General features: G+C 38.9%; 1 protein-coding gene across 5 annotated transcripts in view; it reads left to right on the top strand.

Annotated features, from left to right (window-relative positions):
- Positions 1-25,535, top strand: part of TAF1B (TATA-box binding protein associated factor, RNA polymerase I subunit B) — a 67,999-nt gene that overhangs the window by 21,402 nt on the left and 21,062 nt on the right. For 4 of the 5 annotated variants that reach the window (XM_040622813.1, XM_040622812.1, XM_008702762.2 and 1 more), the window contains 2 exons: positions 1,961-2,117; positions 7,954-8,053. In XM_040622813.1, coding sequence (XP_040478747.1) covers positions 2,035-2,117; positions 7,954-8,053 — 183 coding nt within the window. In that variant the 5' untranslated portion in view covers positions 1,961-2,034. Of the gene's footprint in view, positions 1-1,960; positions 2,118-7,953; positions 8,054-14,400; positions 14,877-25,535 lie in introns of those variants that run through there. The other variant, XM_040622815.1, reaches the window with a different exon arrangement.

The following is a 25,535-nucleotide window of genomic DNA, read 5'->3' as shown; positions in this document are numbered from 1 at the left end:
GGATGTCCATTCTTGCCCTCCTATAGCTCCATTCTTCCTACAGCATCCAGAGAGAACTTTTTAAAGATACAAATGAAATCAGGTTGTTCCTCTGTTTAAAACTGTCCAGAAACTTCTTATGATATCCAGAATAAAATCCAAAGTACAAAACGTGATCTACAAAGTCCCCTTTCTCGATATCTTTTTTATTTATTTATTTATTTATAGACAGAAAGAGGCAGAGGAAGAGAGAGAATCTTAAGCGGACTCCATACCCAGCGCAGAGCCCACATGGGGCTCGATCTCACAACTCTGAGATCATGACCTGAGCTGAAATCAAGAGTCAGGTGCTTAACCAACTCAGCCACCCACGTGCCCTCTTACTCTCTTTCTTATATCATTTCCTATCACTTTCTTTTCATCCATGATGCTCTCACCACACTGACTTTCTTGCTGTTCCTTTTTTTTTTTTAAGATTTTATTTATTTTATTTATTTATTTATTTATAGACAGAAAGAGGCAGAGGAAGAGAGAGAATCTTAAGCGGACTCCATACCCAGCGCAGAGCCCACATGGGGCTCGATCTCACAACTCTGAGATCATGACCTGAGCTGAAATCAAGAGTCAGGTGCTTAACCAACTCAGCCACCCACGTGCCCTCTTACTCTCTTTCTTATATCATTTCCTATCACTTTCTTTTCATCCATGATGCTCTCACCACACTGACTTTCTTGCTGTTCCTTTTTTTTTTTTAAGATTTTATTTATTTTTTTGACAGAGAGACAGCCAGCGAGAGAGGGAACACAAGCAAGGGCCACGAGTGGGAGAGGAAGAAGCAGGCTTCCAGCGGAGGAGCCCGATGTGGGGCTCGATCCCAGGACCCTGGGATCACGCCCTGAGCCAAAGGCAGATGCTCAACAACTGAGCCACCCAGGCGCCCCTAAGATTTTATTTAGAGAGAGAGAGTGTGAGCAGGGGCAGGAGCAGAGGGAGACAGAATCTCAAGCAAACTCCACACTGAGCTTGTAGCCCTATGCAAGCTGGAGTCCACGCCCATAAGACCATGACCTGAGCTGAAACCAAGAGTCAGACACTCAACCGAATGAGCCAACCAGGCACACCCCTCCCCCCCAACCCCGCTTCCTTGCTTTTCCTTTAAGTTCACTCCTGCTGATGAACTTGGTGTTCTTCCTGAGATTCTCAAGACTTACTCTGAACTCATTCAGGTCTCTGCTCAGATGCTATCTTCCCCAAGAAGCTTCACTGACCACCCATATAAAGTAGCACCTGTCTTTTCTCTTTCCATCACTTTATATGCCCCTACATTGCTATTTATCTGTGTAGCATTTGCCACAGTCTGTCAGTTGTAATTTTTTTCCTGTTTAGTGACTGTTTCCCGTTACTAGAATGTAGGTTCTAAGGGATGTGAGACACTGTTCCCTGTCATTTCCCCAGACCTGGAAGGGTGGCACAAAAGTGAGATAAATGGATGTTGAATGAATGAACGAGGACAAGTAATATCCTATGGTTAGGGAGCCTGGAGGATGGGAGTGGGAGGAGGTGCTGCCCTCGCTAGGGTTTTGGAGAGCCTCTCAGACCCTTAAAGGGACATGTGGGTTGGGGCCTGCATCGAAGCAGTTACATACATTTTGCTTTGCTTTGCAATGGTTTATTCTTGTATTTATTTGAAAAATTGTTTCTATTCACTATAAAAATTTCAAGCAGATCACATCCCTCTTTAGAATCTCAGCCCATCCCACTCCCATAAAGAACCAATAATTACCTTCGTGGTCAATTTCCTCTAAGCCATCATTGCTTTTTATTGCCAAATTGTTCTTTGTAAAGATTGTATCAGTTATAACTCGATTTTAAGGTATTGAAAATGCTTCTTTGGATTTTTTTGTTGTTGTTTTTCTTCTTTAGTTGTCCAAGTAGTTACTTCCACTTAAAAAAAAAAAAAAATCTCCGTTTATCCCCTAAGAAACAGCTTCCATCTGTTCTGGATCTCTCGATGGAGTCGAATATTCGCTACGAAAGGAGAAGGAAATCGTGAAGATGACGATGCCAAGGACACTTGCTTTCTGCTATCTGTCATTACTGTGGCAGAGAGAGACAATTACTCTTTCAGATCTTTTGAGGTAAGCTTGACCTGTCGTATAATGATGTCTTTGCTGATTATCTGTGTGAACTAGGGGACAACCTTTGGATATCTTGAATTTTACAGGGAGGCTTAAATTGAAGGAGAGACAGGAAAGATGGGGTAGCCTGAGTTCTAGTTCTGAAATGAAATCTTCTGGCTGGTAACTCATCTCCCTGGTTTCCTTTTTCACATAGTGAAATAATGGTATTTACTTTACACAGGGTGTTGGAAAATTAATTATCTAATGTTCTAAAGATGAAAAATGACACTTAAGTACCTTAGTGGTTGTATTAAGAATTTTGCATTTCTAAGAGAGAAGATGTACAAATGACCTTCATATTGGCAAATGATTGTTGGTAGCTCCACAGCAGCTTACACTGGTGTTGGTAAGAGCTAGAATATAGGTTTTCTGTATTTATAGGGTAAAATGAAGACAAAACTATTAGAAAAACCTGTTAGTGGATGGTTAGTATTTACGTTTTTCAAGGTGATTTACAATGTCTTATAGTTAATGAGTTAATTAGGGCATTGTGTGTAAGACTTTCTCATTAAATAGATGTGCCAAAATCATTAGTGTGTTCATATTTCTCGTTTTATATGTATTCTAAATAATAACGTTTGGGTTTAATCAGTGTGTAGAGTGATTTTAAGAGCACAGATTTGGAACCAGACTCCTAGGTTTGAATCCTAGCTGTGACACTTATATGTGACCTTGAGTAACTTATTTAATTTCTCTTTGCCTCTGTTTCATCCTTGGTGAAATGGAGCTGATAATGACATCTACTTCACAGAGTTGTAACTACTTCCAGTAATTACTACTGCATGAAAAGCACTCAGGACAGTGCCTAGCACATAATAAGAATGCTAGTTATTATTGTTTTGTTTTCTTCATCATCATCATCATCATCATCATCATCAGTACCAGGCCCTTTGATTAAATAAAATGCCTCCAGTAAATGATGGTAGTGCCTTTGAATTTGGCCACATCAACCAAATAACAAGGCTTTTCTCAGAGTGATTTAATTCTGTGTGCAGATAGTCCATGATTCAGTGAATTTTACTGTTAAGTTAAAAACCTCACCTTGCTCTATATGCCTTCATTGGGTGATCTCATCTTCTCCCAAGGCTTTAATTACCATCTATATGATGGTGACGACGCCCAAATTTATATCTGCAGCCCAGACTTGTCTAGTGAGGGTCAGACTCATATATTCATACATACAACTGCCTGTTGGACACTACTTGGGTTTCTTTATGGTATCTCATAATCAGCATGATGAAAAGAAGTTCATCTTTCATCATCTTTCTCCTCAATCCAGCTCCTTCTCCTTCTTGTAAATATCACACACTCCGTTTCTTCCTATCCAGAAACTTAAGATTCATCCTTGACTCTTTTCCTCTCTCCAGAGCTACAGTCAGTCATTATGTCCTGTCAGCTATACTTCCAAAACAACCCTTGAAACCATTTTTCTCCCCATTCCCTTCATATCTTCACCTGGATTACTTAGCAACCTCCCAAGTGGGCCCTGTGCCTACAGTCTTGTGCCTCTTCTAGCCATTTTCCTTTCCAGAGCCCAGGGGTCTTACAGAAGCAACAGTGTCATTGGAGCTGGATAGAGGGGCTGTCCAACTACCCAGGGCAATCTATAACGGAGTAACGAGACTCCTAGAAACCTAACAAGATGGAGAAAATAATATTCACCCGTAATTCTTCTTAGGGAGACTATTAGATGTGGTTGGAAGGATGGGAGTATGATCCTACACATTTGTCTCTTTCCCTGTCCCTCTCCATTTCCCCTCCTCCCTCTTTCCTCCCCTCCCTTAAAGGAGAATTCTGAAGTGCCTTCAAGGAGATTGGATCTAATTAGCTGGAGGGCTTTCATTTTGCTCTGTGGGACATACAAATTTGGGAACCGAGCCTAAGTTCTTGGAGCAACAGGAAAGGGGACTGTTACGACTGATCTTCTTTCTCTGTTTTTCTCAGAAAAGGAACTCTAAGTCACAGGTTCTCAAAGTGTGCTTCCCTGACCAGCAGCATCAGCATCACCTAGGAACTTAAGAGTGTGTAAATTCTAAACAGATTCTAACCCATTCTAACCTGAATCAGAAGCTCTGGAGGTAGGGCCTGGTAACTCTCTTTTAATAAGCCATCTAGGGGATTCTTAAGGATGCTAATGTTTGAGAACTACTGCCAAACTGGGAAAAAGTATTTAAAAAACATTGATGTGAAGGAAATACATTATTAATCTGGCCCCAATACCCCTATATTTTATACTCATCCTGCATGTCATTCCCCAGTTTAAGTCCTTTAGCAACATCCGTAGTCCTTAGGATAAATTCATAATTCTTAAAGTAGCCTTTAATTGACCCTGTTTGGGTGCCTAGGTGGCTCAGTTGTTTGAGCATCCGGCTCTTAATTTCAGTTCACATCATGATCTCAGGGTTGTGGGATGAAGCCCCGTGTCAGGCTGAGTCTACTTGGGATTCTCTCTCTCCCTCTGCCCTTCCTCCTGCTCAATCAGTCTCTTTCTCTCTCAAATAAATATCTTTTTAAAGATTTTATTTATTTGAAAGAGAGAGCACAAGCAGGGGGAGAGGCAGAGGGAGAGGGAGAAGCAGACTCCCTGCTGAGCAGGGAGTCCGATGTGGGGCTTGATCCCAGGATCCTGGGATCATGACCTGAGCTGAAGGCAGATGCTTAACCAACTGAGCCACCCAGGTGCCCCTCAAATAAATAAATCTTTAAAAGAATAAAAATAAAGAACCCTGCCTACCTAGTGATAACAACAATAATAAATAAAAATAGTCAACGTGTATTCATTCCACAAATATTTATTGAATACTGACTAGATGCAGGTATTGTTCTAGAGTCTAGACCCTTGAGTCACAGTTGTGAGCTATAGAGAACAAGTTCCTGCTCTCATGAAGTTCAGGACTAAAGGAGGAACCAGACAAGCATTTAAATAAATAATGATTAAACAGTGAAGTGCTGTGCAGAAGATTGAAATCAGATGATGGCTACTTTAGACTGGTCATTAGGGAAGGCCTCACTGAGAAGCACTTTGAGTGGAAGTAGAGCCAGCAGGTGAGTGTCAGCAGTACTAGCACTCCAAGTAGAGGGAGGTTGCTAGTGTCGAGCCCTCAAGCAAGAGTAGGGTCTGTGTGATCAAGGAGCAGAGGAGGCTCTTGCGACAGGAGTAAGAATTTGAAGGAGCAGTAGGAGGGTGAGGACAGAGAAATAATAAGCAGGGGCCAGGTACAGGTCTTTGTGAGCCAGGCTAGGAGTTTGGATTTTTTTTTAATTGAGGTATAATTCATATACAGTAAAATTCAGCCTTTTAAATGTGCAATTCAGTGGTTTTCAGGATATTTACAACGTTGTACAACCATCACCTCTACTTCCAGAGCATCATCATCACTCCGGAAGGAAACCCCATATGCATTAGCAATTTGGCTTTTGAGTGTGATAGTAAGGCCCTAGAAGGTTTTAGCAGGGGAGACATTCTCTGACCATTCAGGCAGCTATGAGGAAGTGGATTCTAGGGAGGCAAGGGTGAAAGCAGAGAGACCAAGTAGTCTTTTGCTATATTTCCGGCAAGAGATAGTGATTTGGAGTAGGTTGGTGGCAGTTGAAATGGAGCAGGGTGAATGGGCTCTGGGTATGTTACAGGTAGACATGACCTAACTAGTGCTTCTTAAATTATCTGTGATGAAGAACCATTTCCAATCAAATTTCCAATCAATCACAGGTTGAAACTCTTGAGAAATATTACAAAATTATAAATAGAGACTATGTTTTCAGGGGACATGGCCAGGAGGGGCATATGGGATGCTCTTCATCTATGGCAATTCCTCTGCCAGCTTCTCTGGATTGATTCAGAGACTCATCTGATAATACTTAACAAAACGAAATCAGTTATTCAGAGCTTTGATTCAGTAGCTATTTTTTTGGAAAAATATATATTTTTCTAAGAGGAAATTTTTTAAAAACCCACCAAACTTGAAAAGAGATTACGAGCAGCACTATTATAAATGGTGAAAATTGTTAAAACCCCAGATGGCCAAGACCTTCTCTGTGTAGATGTCTCTGCTTCCCTGGTCAGGTTTCTCATTCCTTCCTCTGCTCCTACGGCACTCTGTGCGGCACTGTGGCACTGTCTTTACCGACGCATCCATAGGCTGTCTGCCTGTCCTGCTAGAGCCATGGTGGGGGCTTTTCATGTTTTATTGACTCTGAACTAACCCTCACACAGGGCTGGCATATGTGTATTATCACATGGGGGCGATGACTACTTAGATTATGAATATATTAACACCATGGAATACTACGTAATTATAAAATGATAAACATGCAATACATCCTGTATATGAAATAATATTAAACCAAGAATGTAGTTCTAAAATAATGTGAATACTGATTACTATGCACACATACTTTTATGTAAATGAAAGAAATGAATGAAAACCTGGATGAGGACGGCTTTCCCTCTAGTGCTATTCTAAAGAAGCCTGCTTTATCGTTAAACTTCATAAAACACCATTTTTACATAATATTTACTTTAATTCTCAACTTTCAGTAGCTTAAAAAATTAAATCACATTTTTAATTCGAAATTAAAGTTGAATCAATATTATTCATTCACACACAGAAAACTGAAAGCTAGGTGTCAGTTTAGCTATAACAACAAAGATTTTAATGCAATACATTTGTAAACTAACTTATTCCTGTCTTTATCTTATTTTCTTTAACCATTTTCATATTTTAAAAATCTAATAGATAGGGGTGCCTGGGTGGCTTAGTTGGGTACTTGCCTTCAACTCAGGTGGTGATCCCGGGGTCCTGGGATTGAGCCCCATGTCAGACTCTCTGCTCAGCAAGGAGCCTGCTTCTCCCTCTCCCTCTGCTCCTCCTCCCTGCTCGCGCTCTCTCTCTGTCAAATAAATAAATAAATTTAAAAAAAAATCTAATAGACATGTATATATGGCCTAGGTTGTAATACCCCCATTCCTCACTCCGTGTTCTTCCCTACTTTATTTTTCTCCTTACCATCTTTACCTACTTAGCATACTACAGATTTCATACATTTGTTTGTCATCTCTTTTCATGAGAACATAAAACTCCTTGGGAACAAGCATATTTTCCTATTTTGTTCATTGCTATATGCCCACAGCCTGAAGTAGTGCTGGGTTTTAGTACTCGATGTCTGTTGACTTAGTGAATGAATTGTAAATAAATATGTATGTGTATGTATTTATATATATGTGCTATTTTCTCCAAACTCAATAATTTACTCAAAATATTTGATCAGCTGCTGTGTGCTGGACGTTGGAATGGAATGGTAAGCAAACGGGCACGGTCCCTTCCCTGAATTATCTCTAGGGGCAAGCATCTACTGGGCACTAGCATAGGGACTGAGGACAGGCGGGTAGACAAGGGAGGTATTCTAACAAGGAAAATGGACCCAGGAAGATCTCTTCAAGAGGGTGATTTAGAAGAGTAGATGCGCGTCATGTGAGGGGAGCTAGGGATAGAAGGATGCCATGTCTGCAAGCCCGGTGGTGAATTGACAAGTGAGAATCATACTTCATAGGAATATTTCATCTAGTTAGTCAGAAACTTAAGATATCATTAGACAATTGGCTAAATGTTTTCTCCACACATGAATACAGAGAATAACTGATCTTTTCAGATTTATCCTCCTTAAAAACATGTGGGAGATGGCAGCATGCTCAACTGCTTCTAACCTGGTCTTTGAAACACATCTTCAGCTCTTTTGTCCCATTTTGCTAAATCAGTACATATCTCTTATTGACACTTTCTTTTTGAAAATACAGATTTGTTGAAGAGGGCCATATTCCTTACATAAATGCTTTTCAGCATTTTCCAGAAGAGATGAAATTATATGGGCGTGACAAAGGAATCTTTGCTATAGAGGCAAGTTACTTTCTTTTTTACTCTGTAATCACTAATAAGACGCAAAAATAGTATGGTGATTTGTATTCTTTTCCTGACTTATTATTTGGAGTTGGGAGTTTTAAAAAATGGCATCTAGTTTTTGTTCAGCTCATGTGTAGAACATTAGTCATGATTTAATGAGGAGTGGGATTATTTTTTACTTTCCTCATGTGGTCTCTTCTAATCCTTTAGGTTGTCCTGAACATACAGGCATGGTGTGAGGTGTGTGCACTGTTAATAGGTATTAGGTTGAGACTAAATTTTAGAAGGTTTCTATAGAGACCTTTAGGTGATTTCAAATTTTTAAAAAATGTGTTTTGTTATTTGCATATTATATTGCTTTTGAGAAAAGAGAAGAAAGTTATTCTGTTGTTTCAAGAGGTGCAATTTTAAGTCCTTTGCTTCTTGGTCTTTTTCTAGATCTGTTTTCAGATGTCTCCAATGGAAGAGCTTCTGTCCTTTAATTACAAGTCTTTATCACTATGTGTAGTGCTCGAATATTATCTTCTCTTTGTTCTTCATCAGGTTTTCAGTATACTAAATATTAACATTAAATAATATCCTGTTTGTCCACTTAAGAAATTATTTTTATAGGTCCTCCTAACCTTCACAGCCTTATGCTGTTCATGGTTTAATTCAAGAGATGTTTGTGATCCTTACGAAACGCCTGCCTAAGTGTGGTTCACCGTCATCCTAGTTGTACATATAAGCAGACACCTCGGGAAGACAGAATGAATGCCAAGGCCATACGGTCGGTGGTCCCAGACTTGGAACTGAAGTACTTGTAGCCTTTTACTCGTTGTATCATATTTGGCTCTGTTTGCCTGCCGCTCTGCCCTCCTTTTTACACTAGTTCTTCTAAACACTTAACGTAGGTGCTGTGAAAATATAATTATATAAAGTACTATTTTTTAAGCATTGAGCCAGAAGTGATGCATGATTGGAAATCCAGATAAACAAGCTCTCAACATTCCATAACGTTTTACATCTGCATTGAATTTAGAGTATTGGCCACTACGAATGATTTGTAGGTAACATTCGAGTTTTAAAGCAGAAATGGCTCTACTTTGAGAACATCTCATGCAGGAGCAGTTCCTGTGGATTTAGAGAGAGGAAGCAAGTTTGGAGGCGGGTCCCCAGGGCTGCTTCCACGTTGTCACCATTTATCTCACAGCCAGGAGAGGTGATGGGACAGCTCCACGTGCCCTTGCGGCGGCACTTGTCCACGGGCAGCACAGGGAAGGCGGGTATGGCTGCAGCTACCACTTAACCTAGAAAAAACAAAGAAGAAATAGTAATAGTGGTAGTTCTTATTCTGTACCAAGCCCTGTTTTACATATTTTATAAACTCTTTTATTATTCGTATCAACCCTATGAAGTACATATTATTATTATTATTATTATTATTATTATTATGCTTATTCTACAGATGAGGAAACTGAGACACAGATTAGGTAACTTGCCTGGTACCCTCACTCTGAACATAGTCCAGCATGGCCAAGGCAGCCTTAGTTTGGAGGGAGACAAAAAAAGTGGGACCATACGAAGCAGTGAGGGTAGGGTGAGGGGTGGGGCAGGGAGAGCAGCGGCAAGAAGTGGAAGTAGGTTATCGAGGCAATAAAGAAGCTCCGGACTGGGGTGCTCCTGAGTGGCTCCATCAGCTAAGCGTCCAACTCTTGATCTTAGCTCAGCTCTTGATCTCAGGGTCGTGAGTTTGAGCCCCTCATTGGGCTCCGGACTGATTACCAAAACCAAGAGGTAGCCCTGTGGTAGACATGGCAACCAGAACGGGAAGGCAGGGGTTAGAGGATCCAGCTGGAGGATGGTCCAGGCTAGAAGTGACAGTGTGGGTACATGTGTCCTGGCATGAAGCACAGGTTAGGTAGCCCGAATAGTCTTCCTGAAAGATGGGTCTTTATGAAAATTTTCTTAGCTTGGCCAGGGTTGTGATAATTAATTTTTAATTTTATTTTTAAAATTTTAAATATGAGTACAGTTGACATACAGTGTTAGATTAGTTTCAGGTGTACAACAGAGTGATTCAGCATGTTTGTGTGTTTTCGCTATGCTCACTACGAGCGTGGCTGCCATCTGTCACCATATTACAGGATCACTGACTATAGTACCTATGCTGTACGTCTTATTCCAATGACTTATTCATTCCGTAACTGGAGGGTTGCGATAATTTATTTAAAGGACTAGGGGCACAGAGGACACATCCCGTTTTCCAGTCAGCACTCCAGACTCCAACTAATTTTTCAGAGATGTGGCGGAATAGTAAAGTCAGGGAGGTATTTACAAAGTATAAGGTGCCCCTACCACCTCAGGAGCCCTGTTTGCTTCTAGGAAAAGAAAAGCACAAGTTTTTAGTTTCAGAACTAGCCTGAATTCAAGGTTGATTAGTTTTTCATCTTTAAATAGCATCCCGTGTTCAATGAGATGCATCTGGATTTCCTGGGCATGCCTCAGACAATACTGATGCTACCCTAAAACTGTCACATGGAAGGTTTTTTTTTTTAAATTATTGAAAATCTGTATAATTCACTAATTAGTAATTTCAGATTTAGCTGCTAAAAAATTGTTGATGGCTAGACACTTAGTTCAGTAATTCTTGGTGTGTATCTTTACAGTTCAGTGTTTCTAGAGGGACCAGTGGAACTCAGTTAATCGTTTTTGCTTAAGTCTCTCCAGTGTGGTCTTGGCTAACAAAAAATTCTCTCTTTCCTCTCTTTCCCTCTTTCACTCTCCCCCTGCCCTTCTTTCCCTCCCCTCCCTTCCCCCCTTCCTTCTCCTCTCCCTTAGCCTCCAGTCCAGTCTTTATCTTACATTCTAACTGACTGGGCTTTAGCCTGATTTCTCAGAACCATTTACTACTCAAGTTATATTGATCATTTTTGCTTAGTTTGGGTTATTTGTACTTTGTGCTGGTCCTAAAATTACTTACTTGTATTCAACTCTCAGGAATAAAAACCAGAATCTTTTATATGGAATTATGAACTATTAAAGCTGGAAGGAAATTTAGATATCACTTAGTCTACATTTCTTAGTTTTTCAGTAAGGAAACAGGCCTAAGAAAAAAAGTGATTTGGGAATAGGTAAACCTCTACTTCATTAGGGTTTTCATGAGGATTATTTGAGATAATATCTTCAAAATGCAGGTATGTCACAGACATTGAAATGGACATTCCTTCTAGGTCCCAGGATGGAAAAGCTTTTCCTCTAAGGAAAAGATTAAGAGTTATCCTCAAGCTACTCAGAAGAAAAAAATGTATCATTTTTGGAAATTAAAATTTTCATTTTATTTTTTTATTTTTTAATAATTTTTATTTTGTTATATTAGTCACCATACAATACATCCCCAGTTTTTGATGCAGTGTTCCATGATTCATTATTTGCGTATAACACCCAGTGCAACCATGCAATATGTGCCCTCCTTAATACCCCTCACTGGCCTATCCCAACCCCCCACCCCCCACCCCCCACCCCTCTGAAGCCCTCAGTTTGTTTCCCAGAGTCCACAGTCTTTCATGGTTCATTCCCCCTTCTGTTTAGCCCCCCTTCATTCTTCCTTTCCTTCTCCTACCGATCTTCCTATTTCTTATGTTCCATAAATGAGTGAAACCATATGATAATTGTCTTTCTCTGTTTGACTTATCTCACTTAGCATAATCTCCTCCAGTCCCGTCCATGTTGCTGCAAATTTTGTGTAATCGTTCTTTCTGATGGCTGAGTAATATTCCATTGTATATATAGACCACATCTTCTTAATCCAGTCATCTGTTGAAGGGCATCTCGGCTCCTTCCACAATTTAGCTATTGTGGACAATGCTGCTATGAACATTGGGGTGTAAAGTTTTCATTTTAAAGCTCTGTTATAAACAAAACGAAAAACCTTTGAATATGCCCATTTCTGAGTTTGCTACAAGGAGGTGCCAGGACGTTCATGGATATGACTCTTGCTTTTCGTTACAGTGTTTTATAATTTTGGTTACCATAAATTCAGCTTCTTGGAAAGCATATTGCTTCCTGGGCTGAGTTTATATGCTTGGGAGTGGTAGCTAACCAGTAATTTCCTTTTGAATTAAGAAATTTGGTTTCACTTTATACTCAAATAGACACTCAAATTTCACTCTATAAAAATAATTATTTTAAAAAATATACACCTGGTCCTTTCAGATAGTAATAGATCCCATTATTCCCAAATGTTGAAATGACTGCAAGAGTGACGTATAATGCGTAGAACCAAGAGACTGCTGCAGTCATAGCCAGTGTGGCTTATGTTTCCCGGAAGCCTCGCTCAAGCCTTTAGCTGAGATTGGCTTCACCCTCCGATAGGCATTGTGGGAAGGGTGCCTGCAATTATAGCCACATTTATTTCTGGTGGTGATTCGGGGTTTCAGCCTGAAATACTATGTTCTCACTATGGTATCAAATCTAGACTGTTCTCTGCCCCTCTGAAATTTTTGTAATTTGAGACTTAAATTTTGTAAATTAAGAGTCAAAATCAGTTATTTTATATTTACTGGCATGTTTTGTTTTTGCTCTGAAACTGTTCAGATACTAATTTTTACTCATCCTATCAGTTACCGAGAGAGGTGTGTTGAGATTGCCAATATCCTAGGATTACAGCTTTTTCTTTCATGTTCTATCGGTTTTTGCTTCAAGTATTTTGGAGCTCAGGTGCATAATAATTAGGATATTTTGTCTTCTTGATGAACTGGCTCTTCTCACTATGTAATGTCCTTTTCTTCCCCCCAATAATATTTGTTTTCATATCTATCTTGTTCAGTGTTAATTAAAAAAAATGTTCGCCTAATCAACCTTTTGGAAATCTTTTATTTTTAACTTATCTGCGTCTTTATATTTAAAGTGGCTTCCTGGTAGACAGTTTGTAATTGTCTTGATTTTTTTTACTTATGCAGTCTGATATTCTCTGCCTTAGAATTGTATGTCTGACAACTGACATTTAATTAAACATAAATATGATTGGGTTTAAATCTACCATCCTGCTGTTATTTCTTCCATCTAGTCTTTATTCTGTTTTTCTTCTTTTTCTACCTTCTTTTGAATTGACTTTTTTTTTAATGATTCTATTTTATCTCCATTATCGATGTATTAACTATACCTCTGGATTTTTGTGTGTGTGAGATTGCTCTGGAGTTTATAACATTCGTCTTTAACTTATCACAGTCTACCTCAAGTACTAGTAAACCAGTACATGTATAATGTAGGACCCTTTCAACAATATACTTTCATTTCCCTGCTCCCATCTTCTAGTGTCAGATATTTTATTTATTAATTTTTGTTTTACGGTTTATTTTTTATTTGAGAGAGAAAGAGAGAGAGCTTGAGGGGGAAGGGGCAGAGGGAAAGGGAGAGAGGGAGAATCCCAAGCAGACTCCCCACTCAACGTGGTGCCGATGCCGGGCTTAGTCTCACAACCCTGAGACCATGACCTGAGCCAAAATCAAGAGTTGGACACTTAATCAACTGAGCCACCCACGTGCCCCTCAAACATTTTACTTTTATTGGTTATAATTTTCACAATGCATTGGATTATTTTTGCTTTAAAAATTCACGTATCTTTTTAAGAAATTAGAATGGGTAAAATGATTTTATATTTACCTACATATTTGTTGTTTCTGACACTCTTCTTGTCTAAAAAAGTCCTTTAACATTTCTTTAAGTACAGATCTGTTGGCAGTGAATTATTTTTTGGCATTTCTTCTTCTAAAAAAGTCTTTATTTGCCCTCATTTTTTTAAAAGATTTTTTTATTTATTTGAGAGAGTGAGAGCGTGCACATGAGCAGGGGTGAGGGGCAGAGGGAGAGGGAGAAGCAGACTCCCCGCTGAGCAGGGAGCTGGACATGGGGCTCGATTCCAGGACCTCGAGATCACGACCTGACCCGAAGGCAGATGCTTAACCTACTGAGCCACCCAGGCACCCCTTGCCCTCATTTTTGAAAAGACATTTTCACTAGTACAGAATTCTGGGTTTATACTTAATTTCTTTCAGCATTTCAAAGAAGTTTCATTTTCAACAGGCCTGCCTGGTTTCTTTCTTTCTTTTTCCCCCCAGCTTTATTGAAGTATAATGGACAAAACAGTAAGATATTTGAAGTGTACGTCATGGTGATTTGCTCTGTATGTAGCTCGTGAAGGGATTCCCCCATGAGTTAACTAACACATCCATCCCTCACACAGTTGTCTTTTTGTGTGTGTATGAAGTCATTTAAATTCTACCTTCCTAGCAAATTTCAATTATATAATACAGTGTTATCAACTATAGTCACCATGTTTTACATTGGATCCTCAGACCTTACTCATAGCAGAAAGTTTGTACCCTTTTACTGACGTCTTCCTGTTCCCCCTACCCCCCAGGCCCTGGCAACCACTTTTCTACTCACTGTTTCTATAAGTTCGATGGGGTGTTTTTTGTTGTTATTGTTTTTGGTTTTTTGAGATTCGCCATATAAGTGATACCATGAAGTAGTTGTCTTTTCTCTGATTATCCATCTTAGCTTAATGCTCTCAAAGTCCATCCATGTTGTCACAAATGGCAAGATTTCCTTCTTTCTTGGGGCTGAATAATGTTACATTGTGTGTGTCTTTGTGTGTGTGTATGTGTGTGTGTGTATCTCATACCTTCTCCATTTATCTGTGGGTGGACACTTAGGTTATTTCCATATCTTGGCTATTGTGAATAATGCTGCAATGAACATGAAAGTGTGGTATCTTTTTGAGATCCTGTTTTTGTTTCCTTTAGATGTATACCAAGAAATGGGATTGATGGATCATATGGTAATTATATTTTTAATTTTTTGAGGAATCTCCATACTGTTTTTCATAATGGCTGCACCAAATTACATTCCCACTAACAGTGCACAAGGGTTCCCTTTTCCTGCACAATCTCACCAACACTTGTGATCTTGTTTTTTTGATGGTAACCATTCTAACAGGTGTGAGGCGATGTTTTGATTTGTATTTCCCTGATGATTAGTGATATTGAACACCTATTCGTGTACCTGGTATTCATTGGTGTGTCTTCTTTGTATGTCTTCTTTGGAAAAATGTCTATTTAGTTCCTCTGCTACTTTTTAAATTGGATTATTTATGCTATGAGGGGTGTATGAATTCTTTATGTTTTTTGGATATATCAGATACAAGATTTGCAAATATTTTTTCCCATTCCATGGGTTGCCTTTTCATTTTGTTGATGCCTGTCTTTGCTGTGCAGAAACTTCTTAGTTATACGCAAGTAATGAATCATGGAACTTTACATCAAAAACTAGGGATGTACTGTATGGTGACTAACATAATATAATAAAAAATATTATTATAAAAACATAAAAAAGGAATCTCATGAAAAAAAAAAAGAAACTTCTTCATTTGATGTAATCCTGTAAAAATTTGTTTATTTTTGCTCTTGTCTTTACTTTTGGTGTCAAATCCAAAAACTCAGTGCCAAGACTGATGTCAAAGCGCACATACCCCCTACGTTTTCTTCTAGGAGTTTGAGGGTTTTAGGTCATCCATTTAAGTCCTTAATCCATTTTGAGTTGATTTTTGTGTGTGTGTTAAATAGTGGTCCAATTTCCCACTTTTGCCTGTGGCTATCCAGTTTTCCCAGCACCATTTATTGAAGACACTATCCTTTCCCATGTATAGTCTGGCTTCTTTGTTGTAAATTAATTCACCACATATGCATGGGTTTATTGCTGGGCTCTTTATTCTGTTCCTTTGATCTATGTGTCTGTTTTTATGTCGATACCATACTGTTTTGATTACTATAGCTTTGTTACATAGCTTGAAATCAAAGTGTGATGCCCTCAGCTTTGTTCTTTTTTCTCAAGATTGTTTTGCCTATTGTGTGAGTCTTGTGTGAGTCCACACAAATGTTAGGGACTTTTTTTCTATTTCTGTGAAGAAATGCTATTGAAATTTTGATAGGAATTGCATTGAATCTGTAGATTGCTTTGGATAATATGGACATTTTAACACTGGTAATCCTTCTGATCCACATGCACAGAATATCTTTCCATTTACCCGTGTCTTCAATTTCTTTCATCAGTGTCTTATAGTTTTCAGTTACAGATCTTTTACCTCCTTGGTTAAATTTATTCCTAGGTATTTTATTCTTTTTTTTTTAAAAGATTTTATTAATTTATTTGAGAGAGAGAGCACAAGCAGGAAAGAGAGGGAGAAAGAGGTTCCCCATGGAGCAGGACCCTAGGATCACAATCTGAGCTGAAGACAGACACTTAACTAACTGAGCCACCCAGGTGCCCCTTATTCTTTTTGATGCCATTGTAAATGGGATTGTTTTCTTAATTTCTCTTTCTGATACCGTTTTCTGTTAGTGTATAGAAACCCAACTGATTTTCATGTATTGATTTTATATTCTGCAATTTACTGAATTTCTTTACTAGTTCTAATAGTTTTTTGGTGGAGTCTTTAGGGTTTTTAGATAATATGTCATCTGCAAAGAGACAGTTTTACTTCCTTTCTGATTTGATGCGTTTTATTTCTTTTTCCTGCCTAATTGTTCTAGCTAGGACTTCTAATACTATGTGGAATAAAAGTGGTGAGAGTAGGCATCCTTGTCTTGTTCCTGATCTTAGAAGAAAAGTTTTTAGCTTTTCATCATTGAGTATGCTGTTAGCTGTGGGCTTGTCCGATATAGGCCTGCCTGATTTCTGATTCTTATCTTTTCTATTCTGTCAGTCTTATCTTTTCTATTCTCTGTGTAACGTGTCTTTTTTTCCTCCAGCTGCTTTTAAAGTTTTCTTTTTATCACTGTTTTTCATCAGTTGGATTGCGATGTGCCTTGGCATGGTTTTCTTTATGTTTCTTCTGCTTAGGGTTCATTGACCTCAGATCTGTGGGCGTATAGTTTTCATCAAATTTGGAAATTTTTCATTCATTATTTCTTCAAATATTTTTTTCTGTCCTCCCCTTGATTTGTTTTCTGGGATACCAGTTACAAATGAGACCATTTGATAGTGCCCACAGCTCACTAAGGCTTCAGGGTTTTTTATTTGTTTGTTTTTTAGATCTTCCTCAGTGTGTTTTGTTTGGGACAGTTTCTATAGTCATGTCTTCAGTTTCACTGATTTTTACTTTTTGAGTGTCTAATCTGCTGTTAAGTGTGTTTCTTATTTTAGATCCTGTGCTTTTCATTTTTAGAGGTTTCATTTTAATCTTATTTTTTTCCATTTCCCTCATTATATTTGTTTTCTTTTACATCCTTGAGCATATTGACCATATTTATAACAGATGTTTTAAGGTTCTTGTCTACTATATTCTATTGTCTCTGTTGTTGCTGGGTATGTTTCTGTTGATTGGTTTATCTCTTGATTATGTGTCGGATTTTTCCTGCTTTTCATGCTTAGACATTGTGAATTTTATGTTGTTGAATACTGGGTTTTAGTTCTGGTGTATAATTAGGTAATATGGAGATTAGGTAATATTTGATCCTGTAGAAGCTTGTTTTTAAGTTTTTCATTGCTTGTCCAGGGCCTTTATTCTGGGACTAACTTATCCTTGCTACTACGGCATGTTCCCTCAGACGACTCCATCTAGTGCCCCAGTGTTATGCAGCCTTTGCACTGCAGCTGGTGCCTTGTATGAGCTCTGGGAATTGTTTGGATTCATTGGGAAAGAATCCAGTGATTTTTTTTTTCCCTTGGCCTTAGGTTTTTCCTCACACAGCATGAATCAGTACTCAGCCAAAGACTTGAGAGGACCCTTTGCAGTTCTCCAGAGTTCTCTCTATGTATGATTTCATCCTAGCTGTTACTCTGCCTGCAAAGTGTAGCCACCTCAGCTTTCACGAGCTGCAGCCTCTGTCTCCTCAACTCGACAAGTCCACAGGGCTCTGTTTCACTCCTTGGCTCCCTGCACTGCAGCTTGGAAACTGCCTCCAGGAACTAAACTGGGCCATTTATTTCTTTTCTTTCAGGCATTGTATTCCTATGCTTCCTGTTGTCCATTGCTTGAAACTGTTATTTCATGGATTTTTCCAGTCTGTGTTTTTGGTGGGAAATCAGTTTCCATTGTATTTAATCCTTGATGGGCACAAATGGAAGCATGCCAGATACTAATTTTTAGACATTTAGAAGTAGATTCAATATTCAGATTTTTTTTTTTTTAGGAAAGTGTTACCTAAAAAAATTCTTTCTTGAATGCCTAAAGTATCTCACTGCTCATTCATTCTTGGATTTTTTTTAAAAATTATAATCACTAAGTGAAATAAGTCAAGCAGAGAAAGGCAATTATCATAAGGTTTCTCTCATCTCTGGAACATAAGAACTAGGAAGATCTGTAGGAGAAGGAAGGGATAAAGAAAGGGGGGTAATCAGAAGGGGGAATGAAGCATGAGAGACTATGGACTCTGAGAAACAAACTGAGGGCTTCAGAGGGGAGAGGGGTGGGGAATGGGATAGGCTGGTGATGGGTAGTAAGGAGGGCACGTATTGCATGGTGCACTGGGTGTTATACGCAACTAATGAATCATCGAACTTCACATCAAAAACCAGGGATGTACTGTACTGTATGGTGACTAACATAATATAATAAAACAATATTTTTAAAAAAAAGGAAGAATGAAATGCAAAAAAAAAATTATAATCGCTGTTAATGAATGTTATCACTAGTCTGATCTTTGCTTAAAAATTTTCCCCCAGCTAGACCATATTATTGTAAGGTCTTGGTTATGGGCTTTTGTTTACACAAAATACTTCCCCTAGTGATGATATCTTTTGTTGACTATTTTAAGTTAATCTTGAGTGAGGGGACAAGGGTAAGATAGGGGAGTGATTTCTTTTTTTTTTTTTTTAAGATTTTATTTATTTATTCGACAGAGAGAGACAGCCAGCGAGAGAGGGAACACAAGCAGGGGGAGTGGGAGAGGAAGAAGCAGGCTCACAGCGGAGGAGCCTGATGTGGGGCTTGATCCCATAACGCCGGGATCACGCCCTGAGCCAAAGGCAGACACCTAACCGCTGTACCACCCAGGCGCCCCTGGGGAGTGATTTCTTCTACAGATTTTGGTAGAAAGTATAAACATAAAAATAATATGAGATTATGTCTTGGTAATAATAACCATTGCACTTTGCCTTTTCTGCTTATATCTTGGAGAGTATCTTTTTGAAATAAACTTTTCATTTTGGAATAATTTTAGATTTACAGAAAAGTTACAAAAATAAAAATAGTACAAAGGACACCCATATATCGTTAACCCAGATCAACTGCTGTTAACATTTTATCCCATTTGTTTTATCATTTGTGCTGTTCTTACTGTCTATTGGTCTATCTGTCTGTGCAATTCTATTTCGGAATCATTGAGAGTAAGTTACAACTATCATGGCCCATTACCCCTAAATATTTTGGTGTATATATTCTAAGAATAGAGATATTCTCTTATAGAACTACAATTTAGTTAACTCTTCATTTTTCTAAGAACTACACTATATGATATGCCACAGTTTACTTAACTAGTTCTTTATTGATGAGTTTTGTACTTGGCGATAAAAGGCTAAAGAAGGCAGCTAGCTAATGAAAAAAAAAAGGAAACAAAACTAGAAACATCTAAATGTCTGTCAACAGGAAAATGGATAAAATGGGACAGTCAGACGCTGTTGTATTAAACAGCTACAGCCACAGGCAACATGAATGCATCTAAAAGACATTCTATTGAGTGTAGAAGGCAAGATTCATGAAACTACATATAGTATGATGCCATTTGTATTCAGTCCTAAAAAGAGGTAAACTGTATTTATTTAGGTGTGCTTAAGTGTATGATAGTATTTTTTAAAAAGTAAGTTTGTGATGAGCAAAATTCAGGATACTAGTTGTACCTCTAGAGGGAGGAGAGGCAGAGGGAAGGGTAGGGAAGGAGTGTAGTGGTAGATGCAGCGGTGTCGGCAGTGCTCTAGGTCTTAAGTCAGGTAGGAGATTCATGGGTGTTCATTTTATTATCATGCTTCAAGATTACAGGTATGTTACATGTATTCTTTTGTATTTTCAAGATTTTAAAGGCAACTAGAGGATGTGGTCCAAATAGAATTTCTAAAACGGAAATAAAAGGCAGTGTGTGGTGCATGGGTTTGTTTGTCTATGTCCTGAATCCCCAACTACTCTTTGAACCATATTTAATGTTTCTATTTTTTATCCATAAGACCTAACATAATTCCGTATACATGGTAAGGATTCAGTCTGTGTTTATCAATTAGATGATTTGAAATAGCTAAAAAACAGTAAGTTTAAATAATTCAGTTTCAGGAGAATTCAAATTGATATGTTGGGGTTTTTTTTCCACCTAAGTAGGAAACTTTCAGATGTATTTATTACATAAAATAGGAGGCCATTAAATAGTGGCATTTGATGGAAAAAATAAAAAAGCATCCTAATATTTTAGCAATCAGTGTATAAAGGGACATAACTTCGATGTATAAGCAAGGACATTGAAAATGCGAGTTATGGTGTGTCAGTATCACTCGTGAAAACCCGTGTGTGAGATAAATAATCTCATCAGTTAATTTGTACTGTTCATGAGTATACTAAAACCAATAATAAATTACTCTGGTTAGAAAATACATGTGTGAGGCTACACTGAGGATACTTCTTTTGGGAAAATCGTACTTCATATTTGCTTTGTGAAACTGGTGATTTCATGTGGATTATCTGTGCTTTAGTTTGATCCTTGGCCAGTACCCCCAGGACCCAGCATGCTCAGCCCGGGTCTCCCCCACCTTTGCTTCTCAGGAGAAGAGAGATGGGACCTAGGTTTTACACTAGCCGAAAGAAAACTGGGTAATGACAAAGGTCAATCTGCAGCAAAAATAACCACATAACCCTTCCAAAATCAAATAGAAATTACTTGGGAATCATCTGCTTTCTGGATATCATTTAATCTTTGTTAGTACAAATATGTGAAGTTTGAACATAGGTGTGCAACAATCAGGAGAATATTTGGAGAACAGACAAATCTTAAGAAGGAGGACTCCAGTAGGTTTTTCCCAGCGCTCATCCTGGGCCCAAAACAAACTGTGATTCCCTATTTAGTTGGCAAGCCCTCATTGGTTATCAGTTCATAAATTTGTGTTTGTTCATGAGGTTTGTCTTTGTGCAATTTGACAATGTATTTCTAAAATAGTCTCATCCCCAGGACCAAGACTATATTTCACATAATGTGTTCACCACAAACTTTCAGACTAGACTCTGAACATAAAAAAGTATTTTATGTTACTACATGGTAGATTTGCAACCATTAAGATAATTCCAGCAAACTAAAAACGCAAAGTGGACTGTTTTGTGAATCATGATACATGTGGAAATCATTTTATCTTTCCTCCATAAACAATATTTGACATGCTTTGTCATTGCTCCTGACATTACTTTTATTTCTTATTAATTTTCCATTGTAATAGAAAGTCTTGTTTTAAATTTGGACTAACAGGTGCATGTAGCATTAGCTTTTTCTCGGCTGAATCTGTGCTTCAAAACAATCATAAGAATAAGTAAGGGTGAGGCACTGTACTTTTTTTTTTTTTTTAATAGCTAAGCAGGAAGTTCACCTCTGACAGGGTATTGTAATCAGGTTTATCACCAGAGCCTGCTGTTGTGTAACAGAAACTCTAGCTTGTCCTTACCTGTCTCAAGGCATTGCTTCATGAAGGAAAATAAACTCGCTGGAATATTTGTGAAATTCAATAAAATGCTTTCCCAAGCACTTCGTTTTTAATGCATGCTACAAGAATTTATTATAGCTTTGTGGTCTTTTAAAAAACATATTAACCTGGTGATTTCTTATTGTAATTAAATGAATTTGTATCACTCCAGAAGCCCTATGTATCATATTTGCTATACCTTTTAGACACATCTTTGGCCATGTCTGGTAATAGTTCACATTCCCTCTCCTTTCCCCTCCTTTTTTCAAGAAAAGGGGGGAAGGTTTGAGATTTCTTCAAATGACTGTTTATTTAATTGACAGGCAGCTTTTCTTCATTGTATGCTTTGCCTTTGCTCACAAAAGTGCATTCACTGTTCCATAGTATGTTGAAACTTTTCAATGGAAATGGCTTTTGGTTAACAAAGGAAGCATTTTCTTCCCTCCGTCCATGTCTTCGCTTTCTCCAGTAAGTCTTGGCTTCTTCAGCAGCTGTACCTCCACCAGAAACGACAAAAGGTGCAATTGTTCTAGGAGATGGCGGTGAAGATAATGCTGGTGGAGTGTTTTGTGTGTGGGCTGCTGGGGACTGTTTTTCTTCTGTGTTTGGTTTTGTTTTGTTTTTGTTATTCTAGAAAGTTGAGCACACCTTAAAAACAAACCACCACTCCCAAAAAGAGCTTTAAAGACCCTTAAACCTTTATCCTGGGCGACCTCTTTTTTTTCCATTAGGTTGTTCTGTTAGTGTTTAAGTGGGCCCTTCTGTCCCAATGACAACAAATCTGACAGAACTCACTTAAAACCGAGGGGAATGGAATACAGAGTATTGCTGTGGTTTGTTTTCTTTTTCCAAGCGGGCCGTGAACACTTGAGTCTTCCTGCCACTACCCTCCCTGAAGAGCAAAGCTCAGGAGAAGAGGTTAAGTTTTAGTGCGAGTTAAGTTTTAGTGTTTCACACCATCTCCTCTTTCTGAGTTATGATTCCCAACTCCGGGTGGATAGGCTCTTCATTTTGTTTACTTATTTAATTTAAAAATAACCTCCTCTTTTTTCTGCCTCTGCCTCTTCTGCTGCTTTATTTTTGACAGAAGTTTCTGGAGTATGGTGCTGATTGAAAGCATCGTTTAAACTTCTAGCAAAAAAATCTTTCAGTTCATCTGTGGAATAAGCTAAAAATGTAGTCTCTTTCAAGGACCATCTCTGTGCAGAGTCCCAGATGATCAGATTGCAGCTCGAACCAAAGCTGGGCCTAGACACCCTTGTGTCTCTATTATAGATACTGCTTGAACTGCTGAGGACTTACAGACGGTAGGGTACATATATCTTTTCAGTATTGATTTTCTTTATTTTTAGACATGTTAAACCACCAGACCAGTTTCTACACAGAGAATATGTCACATACATGTTATTCTGCTCTGCTCCTTGACAGTGTTTCTAAATCCTCTCAAGAATTACGCATTTCGTCATCCCTCACTAGACTCAGCAAGAAGGGATAAGAAGGAAACTGGAAATTCGTTTTGAAGTACATCTCCAGTATTTTGAATGTTGATCAGCAACATTCTGATCTCCTCTCTGAATGAGTAAAAAGAAAAGATGTAATGCTGGTTCAGCCAACCCCACTGAGTGGCACTTTGCCAAGATGATTCATCCTGCCTCGGAGCGATCTTACACGCTTTGTGAAACTAGGTCCCTGTCGGTTGAAGGAGGAAAAAGACTGCCCCAGAGCTGTCAGTCACTCCTCGAGCACCTCCAAGTGAAGGTCTTCGAGTCTTCCAACTTCACTCTAGCTTTGTTCGCCGTCTTACTCTGTAGGCCATGTGCCGTGCTTCGGATTGTTACGCAACCTGTGCTAGAGTAATGTGGCGAGTTTAAATCTACCCGAGGGAAATTTAGGTGAGTGTAATAAGAACAGGTGTTCTCAGTTTCCCTCACTCCCACCCCTCCTTCCAGAGTCACCACTGCCAGACAGCATGAATAGAAACCAACTGATGTTTTCTTTTGTTCCTCTCCTCCCACAGTATCCTAACCATCACTGGGAGTTGTGGGCACACTTCCCTCTTCAAGCTTTGAGTTAAGCCATCGGAGGCTGTCTTCTAGACTGCAGGAAAAATGAGGATGGGAAGCCACTGCTTTTTTTTTAAATTATTTTTTGGGTGCGTGCATAAGAATATCCTGGAGAGCTTGTTTAAAGCACAGATTCTTCAGGGATTGGTTCATTAAGTCTGGAGTGGGATCTAGGAATATGCATTTTTAACAGCTGTCCTGCAATGATTCTGATAAAGGTGGTGCTTTGGGCAGTACAGACTAGCTGTATCTCTCTGCCTCTTTCTTTCTTTTGTTATTATTCCATCTTGTTGCACAAAAGACTCCAGGTAGAATTAGACTAGTCAGATAACCAAAGAGCCAGTATCAAACAAAATGTCATTATACTTTATGACACCTGCAAAGTTTTTGGTTTTTTTTTTTAAGATTTTTTATTTATTTATGGGACAGAGAGACAGCCAGCGAGAGAGGGAACACAAGCAGGGGGAGTGGGAGAGGAAGAAGCAGGCTCCTAGCCGAGGACCCCGATGTGGGACTCGATCCCGGAACGCCGGGATCATGCCCTGAGCCGAAGGCAGACGCTTAACGACTGCGCTACCCAGGCGCCCTGACACCTGCAAAGTTTTAAACAGGATTCTGGTAGTCCTCTTATTCCACTTGAATACACCAGAGATTCCACACACCAGATGAAAATACAGTACGAATACCAGCAGCTTCTGTGAGACCCTTTCCTTGGGTGTGTTCTAAGGAATGCGTTTTTCCAAGTCAAAGTAAGACTATACTATAAATGTTTACTATAATTATTATGTCGTAGTTATCCATGTTTCAGAATCCTGTCAGAATTAGAGCCTGATTCCCCTCTGTGGGCTGAGGACAACGGGACAGGAACCAAAAATGTTCCGCTGTGGTCTTACTCTGTACAGCAGTGCTGTGTGTAACGTGCTCCCAGTCTCCTGCCCGAGGTTACGTGCTCTGCTGCCCTGCAAACTGGCCTGTCTTAGTTGGGACAGGAGCAGATAGATGCATAGGGAGGTTAGTCCATAGCCAAGCCCTGTAGGGACAATTGGGGAACAAGTGTTGTTGGGGGCAGAGGGTAGCATTCTGGCCTTTTGATGATGTCCTTTGGGATAGGAATGGCATGCAGTGGTCACGTTCAGTTCTGACTCTTCCCTCATTTGAGGTACTAGGAAGACAATCCCTTTTGGTACTGTGCTAGAACCATTAAGTAGTCATTTCCGTATAAAGAGACCTGGAGCAAGAGAGTCTGCAGATATTATATTTTCTTTTTGCTCAGTATATTTTGTCTTCTGGGAAAGGCAGACCCATACTTTAGTGTCACATATCTAATAAATTATAATTTCATAAACTCCATCTCCCCTATGTAGGGTTCTTTTGTTAAGGTATTTTACAGAGGATAAAGGTGGATATTAGCATGTAGTAATAGATGTCGAATGTTTGTAGTAGATTTTATATATTGATTTTTTATAATCTTCATCTTTTTTATTACTTCTAATTATGACCTCTCTATATGTTGTTGATTTTTTCCCTTTAGATGTTATTTAGGTTGCTCTTTTATACTTCTTAAGAATTGTGGCAAAATATACATAACATAAAACTTAGCATTTAAACCATTTGTAAGTACGCAGTTCAGTGGAATTAAGTACATTCACAATGTTGTGCAAACACCACCACCACCATCCCTCTCCAGACCTTTTTCATCTTCACAAACTGAAACTGTCCCCAAGAAA

This window comes from Ursus maritimus, unplaced genomic scaffold (genome assembly GCF_017311325.1).
Source record: "Ursus maritimus isolate PB19 unplaced genomic scaffold, ASM1731132v1 scaffold_6, whole genome shotgun sequence".
Lineage (NCBI taxonomy): Eukaryota > Metazoa > Chordata > Mammalia > Carnivora > Ursidae > Ursus > Ursus maritimus.
The sequence above is the reverse complement of the archived record's forward strand: the minus strand, read 5'-3'. Positions and strand labels throughout refer to the sequence as shown.